Raw genomic sequence first — 7,348 nt, 5'->3', positions numbered from 1 at the left:
TATCAGTTTATGAATCTTTCATGGGTTTTATTATTTTTTTCGCGCAAACTTGTTCAAGTCTAGAGCACGAAACAACACACGTTGCTATGGTGCGCAGTGAGCAGGGTGACACTGCCATGCGTTTTGTTGATCACATGTATTGATCAGCTTATTAAGGGTACCGAGATGTGCTAGGTGCCCTGATGCTATCTGATGGATATCTGCGTCAGAAGTTTCAGAAATTCGGCATATATTAAAGGAATGTCAGCTGAACTTCATTACTTTGAAAAAAAGATTTTTTCCTGGGAGTTATTTTTTTATAATAGGTTGTCCCAGCCCCGTGTGTTTATAATAGTTGTGGAAAGAACCTTAGAGTTTCGCCTGCTTAAAGCAATAACGATGTTTCTGAAAGTCATATACTTGTTCTATAAATATTCTAGTATTCGTCTTGTGGCTGCTTCTGTATCGGTTACATCTGTGTCTCATAATTCTCACAATGTTGCGGATTTCTCACCGTGTTAGAAGGACGTAGACTAGGGTGTAACTGTAAGAGCACTACTAGTTTGTTTTCGAAAGCACTCTATGTAAATAATATAACGCACAGGCAGAGAAGGCCGGAAATAAAAGCAATAATTAAACAACTATTTATATGCAAAACGATCGAAGGCACGCTTGTACGCCAACTGCCAAACAGTTTGATAAAGTTTTCGGCAGTTCTGATATAGCGAAATTGGTGCACAATTTTGATAAAACGAGGTCATAAGAAATCATGACTAAGCTTCAAGAATTAGGATTTGTTTGACGTCTTGCGCGCTTTAAAATTTGCAGCAAAAATGCATGATTTATTGAACACGCAAGTAACAGATTTATATTTAAAGTGGTGGGCTCAACAGACCATTGACTCAGAAGATAGCCATCCAGTTACACTTCCTACAGCGTACAAATGCTTATTTATTCATTTTTGTACACAGTGCCAAAATATGCACGATTACAGTGGCACGTTTTTTTCGCGATAAAGCCAGACGTCCAAAGAGAAAGTATTTGCCGTTTGAAGGACCAGCATGCTAGCTAAAACTGTATTGCAGCCTTTCTTTACACTTCTTAGGCTTTCGGTTTGAACTTAAGCTCACGGAGTGAAATTTGTGTGATGTGCTCGAGGTGGTCCAACATTATACGCGTTCAATATTTTGGATGACTGACATGGCATGTCCTGGCGGTGTAAAGCGGGATGTCGAGCTCCACCATAATGAAAATAACTGAAAGGAAGGCTATATTGAAACTTACGTCGGAATTGTACCTGAGGTGGCAAGAACAGTGTTTTATGCTCATTCGTTTGCCTGGTGTGCGACTGATGGTGGCGCTGCGAACCGCGCCGGTGTGACGTAAGAGCGGGGATGCGCGCGCTTTCGTCTGCTACGTAAGCCCTGTGGTAAGAATCAACCACGGACCTATCACTTCGTTATCGTGTGTATTGTGGCTACTAACGATATTCGCTCAATCATTGGTTTCTGCTTTTGACGCTTGTTTTAGGAGCACCGCGCTTCGTTTCTAAGGCCTGCGGCCGCTTGTCTCCGTGGCGAGTGCTGCACATTGATGAAGTACTGCTTTGTACCTTAGTCTACATCGCCCGCCCGCGAAAAAGGCGTTAGCTTTCACAACTATTCTAAGAACCAGAAGCTGAAGAAGAATCGGATAGACAAGCTCAGAATGGGAAAGCGTCCCTCACCTTCATAAACCGCGTTCAGCAAGCACTTCACTGCCAGTGACTTCAGCGATGCCCGCAATGCGTACCGTGCACTGTTCTTTAAGCTTGTAACCATGTTTGATTGACTCGCTTGTATTTCAGCCATTTATTACACGCCAGAAACAAGCATAGGCGACTTGTACCAGGTGGTGTGCTGTCCCAAACCTACCGCGAAGGCCCCTATAGGCAGGAAGCCGACGACGCGGCCTCGGAATGGCCTCCCTGGTAAGCGTGCGTTGTGAGCGCCGCTGAGCGGCATTGGGTATCTGAAACTACGGCTTTATTTGATTGGTGCACAACCGCGGGCACGTCTGCGTAGAGCACATGAGATGCCAATTTTTTATCTAGGAATCCTAGGTTTTTGCTCTGCGGGGCGACACCTTGAGGCAGTTTCGGACTCTGACGCAGTCGCATTGACTACTGTAGTAGGCACCACATGCTTCTGACAAAGGACGTGAGACCCCGCAAATGTCTCCATGTGTCGAGGCACCAACCAAAAAGCTGCTGCTGGGGAATTCAACACAAATGTGGTGACCGTGGTTGTACGTACTATATACGTGGTTCACCCTTGAATACGAGTGCGCGCCTAGCACACAGCTTATGGTAAATTTGTAAGCGAAAGCTGCTGCCGCTGTTTAGTGGGCATTCTCTGAAGGTTTTCACCTTAGGCAGTGCATACACGTTTTAAAAAGCGGAGCTCTTCAAGCGTTTCTTGATGTCATGTACGTGAACAGGAACTCTACCGACCTTGCCTTTGCCACGTTAATCTCTGTCGGCCTGTCCGTGGAATATATAATCAGCGATTACTATTTGGTATATCCTAATACCTAAGCGATGACCATGTGCGGTGTTAATGTGAACTGTTTGATATATTGCTCTCACTGAACAAACATTACAGAGCTGAGACCAGCTGCAGTCATTTGCACTGGCCAGGTTGTGCAACGACCCGCCCTTGCCCCTCCCCGGGCCCCATAAACACATGTACCTCAAACTCCCGATTACAGCGATACAACACTGGCTTGCGCTGACAATTAAGACGAAACGCTGCGACGCCCATTACTGCAATCCAACCACGAATATCTCAAATTTGGTAATTCGATGCCATTTCACATTTCTAGTAAATGTTGTGAATGATCGATTTACTGCCGAAGCAGTAATATAAACAGCTGCCCTGCAGCTATTCTTTCGTGTGTTGTATGCGAATGCCAGAGTGGCAGAAGTGATGAGCGATTATCTAAACTCTGTCACTAGGGAAAAACTGTCACCATTAAATATCTAGTGAAAAATTATGTCACTAGTAAAAACTGTCACTAGTGAAGCAACGCAGAAAAAATATTGTTACGGGGAGAAAAGGACGACGGTGCAGTTAGTGGCGGTTTGTTGCGGCGTGGCAAGCCCGGCTGACCGAGGCACGGTTGGAGACGTTTCCGATGCATCCTCGTATTGCTTTTGAGTAGACATAGCAGAGGCAGCCAAGGAGCGTCCGCTACGGAGAATCGTCGTGATGGTGAAAGGAAGGATCCGCACTCTCCGCCATAATGTTATGAGGAGAAAAGACGTCGTACAGTATATTTAAAAGGTGTGTTTAAACACGTAACGCCAGACATACAAGGGAGAGCCAATACCACGCGCACATCAGCGAGCGTTGTCCCATATGTCACTCTATGGTTGTCTTTCTCTTTGCTGTCTTCCTCTTCATCTACGACGGTGCTTCGTAGAATCTTCATAAAAAGAGAAACCGAATGATCACTGTTCGTCATGAACTCGATCACCTCGGAGACGTTGTTTGGTGGGTTCACAAGTCTACTTGTTTGCCGGACTATAGAGCCTCGACGGTGATGCGGTTCCAGTAGACGGCCTCAACCGCGCATTGAAAAACGTGGCCTTCGTCTTACACAGCTTCGCCGTCAGTGACACCGGGAAGTTTCGGAAGGTTGATCTACATACGTGTAGATGCTGGAGAAAGGCACACTTACTGAAATGTCGAGAAAAAAAATAATTAGTATCGTAAGGGGTAAGCTTTAGACGACGAGTGAGAACACAGTTTTACTTTCTCACCAGCAATGCAGTCAGTGCAATCGGCATGCTCGCTGGCTATCCGGGAAAAATCATAACCTGTTGATTGAGCACGCAATCAAAACAAGTTCATACTTGCCCTCAAGAACGTTCTTTGCAGGAGTTTGTTGACTCCCTTGAGACTGTTCGTTCAGCAAAGTTCTCACCTGAAACAGACTATCCGCGTACAGTAAGTAGTTCTTGAGTAATTCGCTCTTGAGGAAAAAAAGGCATCTAATTTCCACCTGCGTAATTGGCGACATGGTGCAGTGCCTTGTAGAAGTGGAGGAAGAATATAAAGAAGAATAGTAGAAATAGAAAAAGCAGTGGCTGCTGCTGTGTGGTTGAGAGTGGAGTTCCCACTATGACGTCACACGCGAGAGCGCACCACTCCAAAATCTCTGGGCTAATAGGTAAAAGCCCTATAGTGTGGATAGAAACGCGGGATAACCTTTGCCTTTGTTAGTGACACCATCGCACCAGCGCTAGGTAGATACGAAATCAGTTCGTCTATAAGAAAGTTTATTATCGAGATCCGCGTCACAAAGGAGAACGCTTGCGTTGTGCTGAGTTCAGCACAGGTAGCCCTACTACCAGACCAGCCAGCGCGCCACCGTAGTGACCGGCGTAGCTCAAAAGCTGGCCATGGCGGTTTTGGGGGCCCCGCACGATCGAGTACAGGTCGTTCAAGTAAACGAGAAGCAGCATTGCTATTCTGAGCCCAGCCAGTTCCATGTCGCGTATGTTGCTTAAGACGTGCGCCAAGTGCGCCGTCTGGAGGGAGTACACTCCGCTCGAAGAACCGGCGATGAAAGCGTCAGGGTTCAGCAACGACTGCGCCAGCGGACCGCAGAGCAGACCACTGACGTATACGAGCATTATCGGCCACCAGGAGTGGACCACTTCCAGCGGGAAGGCGAAGGCGATCTGGAGGAACACGTTGCTGCCGAGGTGCAAGAAGCCGTCATGCACCAGCGAGTAAGTCAGGAAACGCCACAGTTCACGTCGCTTGCGTGGATTGAAGATGAGAGAGGTGTTGCAGGGTAATTGGCAGAGCTGGCGGTCCTGGGTGGATTCGGAGCAAGAAGGGACTGCGCAGTGATAGACGAATGTGGCAACCTGCAGTTAAACAGAAAAGGCTTACTATTCAGAATTCAGGAGCCATTTTGTTTTTCTTGGGAAAATGGCAGAAAGCGAAAATTGGCGTGTGCGTACGGCTTTTACTAATCTTTTTTATTTATAGCATTGCGCAATTCTCCCTTCTGTCTGTTTCCTTCTTCCATGCCGGCAAGTATACCTCTTTCATTCCCGGAGTGCACAGTACAATGACACAAGTTGTGTGCACACTTCCGAAGCTCGCGTTATGGCATAAGCGTAGTTTTTGGATCGCTTGCGTCGTTTTGACGCCGTGGAATGCGGGAGTTAAATGTTCGCGTTTGATGAGGCACCTAAGGTTCCTACCTTAAAACAAAACACGGCTACAGTGTCCGTTGTGGCGCATTGTCGTAGGGCATGCAACGTACCTGCACCAGGGAAACGATCAGGATGAAAAAGGGAAAGTGAGTAACGAATCCGCAAGTCGTGGAGCACATGTTCACTCTGATCGACCTATCAATGCATCCCGCTGCTTCCGTGTCCACAGAGAGACTCGCAACACGCTTCAGTATGGCATCTTGGCGACGGCGTCTTCCTACGACGAGTACGGTCGAGAACCGCAGGACGTGCAGCATCCAGGGCCTCGATTCTAGGTACTTGCCAGAGCGGTAGGCATCCCGACACTCCCGCAAAGAGAGCGAGTTCCTGCCTTCGGCTTCGGAACTCTCCACGTACTCCTTGAGCAGGTCCCCCGTGGGGCAGCAGCCAAGAACACGCCTCAGGTCGCTTACTCGAAATCTCGTCGTGGTCGCTGCCGGCACACTCATCAGCAGATTGACGAGCTCCTGGTAGTCACCGGTATGCCTCATTTCTGTTCCGCATTTATTCCCCGGTTGTTCTACGTTAGTCGTTCTCGGCATGCCCAGGACAAGGGCGTGCTCTGCGGATGACTCCATGTCTTCTTCTTTTGCAATGATGATGATGGTTCTTTGCAATGGCACGCGCCCAAAATAGCTGAATAAAAATCGGCCTGCCCGGAGGACACGTCAATTGAGTATTTATTAAAAAGAATGAGGATTTCTAGAAAAAAATAATGGTTTATGCCTCTTTTATAGGATTGTGTATTGACATGAAAGTCAGAAGTGATTTATAAAATGTTATGCTTTTTTAGACGCTGAAAAATACAAGCTTGTAAACTTTAATTATTGAGCAGTATGATGAAGTCTCTATAAATATTTTTCACATGCAACGCAAGGATGTCTAAAAAGGAAAGTAAAACGTAATTCGGGAGCACTTGCTCTATCAAGGAAATGGGCGTGTCTGGAGTACTAATTTTTTCTTTCGTTTTCATTTCTTTTTTTCTTTACTTTTGTTGCCCCGCCGTGGTGGTCTAGTGGCTAAGGTACTCGGATGCTCACCCAGAGGTCGCGGGTTCGAATCCCGGCTGCGGCGGCTGCATTTCCGATGGAAGTGGAAATGTTGTAGGTCCGTGTGCTCAGATTTGGGTGCACGTTAAAGAACCCCAGGTGGTCAAAATTTTCGGAGCCCTCCACTACGGCGTCTCTCATAATCATATGGTGGTTTTTCGGGACGTTAAACCCCACATATCAATGATCACTTCTTTACTTTTGTTTATTTGTCTAATTAATTATTTCAATTTGCGCGACGCTACCTTTGAGCTGTTTCCTTCCTCCATGACGGAAAATGGAGATTCATCCACGAAAAAACAGCGCAACACTGCAATTGCTACAGGACACATCGGCGGTCATGTGCTCATAGTGTCACGTGATTGCGACGGTGGAGAAGGCTGCCACAAGATTGATAAATACGGAACTATTCATTTGGGTGAGCCTGTGCCCGTAAATTGAAAACTTAAAATACAAACGATGCACGCTGCACACTGACTGATAACGTTGAGAACAGGCGTCGACTGCGGAGTAATCTGCCAAGCGGTAAAACGCGTTGGTATTTGTACATGTGCCATCGAATATTCCAGCGTTATCGCTAGTGGGCACCTAAGTTCCTGAATAAGCTCGAATGTTCGCATTGTGTGCGTAATTTTATCGGTAGGTTTTAAACAAGTGGTTCCAAGATTATCTGAAAGGTTCCCAGTCATTCGGGCGTGGTTTGAGCGAGGAAGTAGTGACACGTGTAGTGGGCCCCTAACGTAAGAATTTGAAGGAAAAAGGTGCCTCTGGCAATATCCAAGTGACAATGAAATGGGGAAACATGCAATGACTAGCGACCACGATAAAAGATCAGATTGATATATCAGAAACATTCGATTGACGACAAGCCAGCGATGCAGATAGCAGCGATGATTGAAAAACGAAGAATTTTTTTATTGTAACTTTCACATCCATGTAACAAAAAACTTCGCAAACACTTGTTTGGTCCCATAGCCTAACTGGCTAGTAGAGGGACCAATTGTGTGACATACATACATACTTGCGCAAGCGGTTACACAGCGACAAA

The 7,348-nt window shown here is 46.5% G+C and overlaps 1 protein-coding gene across 1 annotated transcript; it reads right to left on the bottom strand.

Moving 5' to 3' along the window:
* Window positions 1–4,318: 4,318 nt before the first annotated feature.
* Window positions 4,319–5,742, bottom strand: LOC142802823 (rhomboid-related protein 2-like). The gene is made up of 2 exons (XM_075887874.1): window positions 5,302–5,742; window positions 4,319–4,897 (listed from the first exon to the last, which is right to left on the bottom strand). The coding sequence occupies exons 1-2, from the start codon at window positions 5,740–5,742 to the stop codon at window positions 4,319–4,321; spliced, it is 1,020 nt and encodes a 339-aa protein (XP_075743989.1).
* Between the last annotated feature and the right edge of the window lie 1,606 nt (window positions 5,743–7,348).

Source organism: Rhipicephalus microplus, chromosome 3 (genome assembly GCF_043290135.1).
Source record: "Rhipicephalus microplus isolate Deutch F79 chromosome 3, USDA_Rmic, whole genome shotgun sequence".
In the NCBI taxonomy this organism is placed as follows: Eukaryota; Metazoa; Arthropoda; class Arachnida; order Ixodida; family Ixodidae; genus Rhipicephalus; species Rhipicephalus microplus.
Note: the sequence above shows the minus strand (reverse complement) of the source record. Positions and strands in the feature narration are given on the sequence as shown.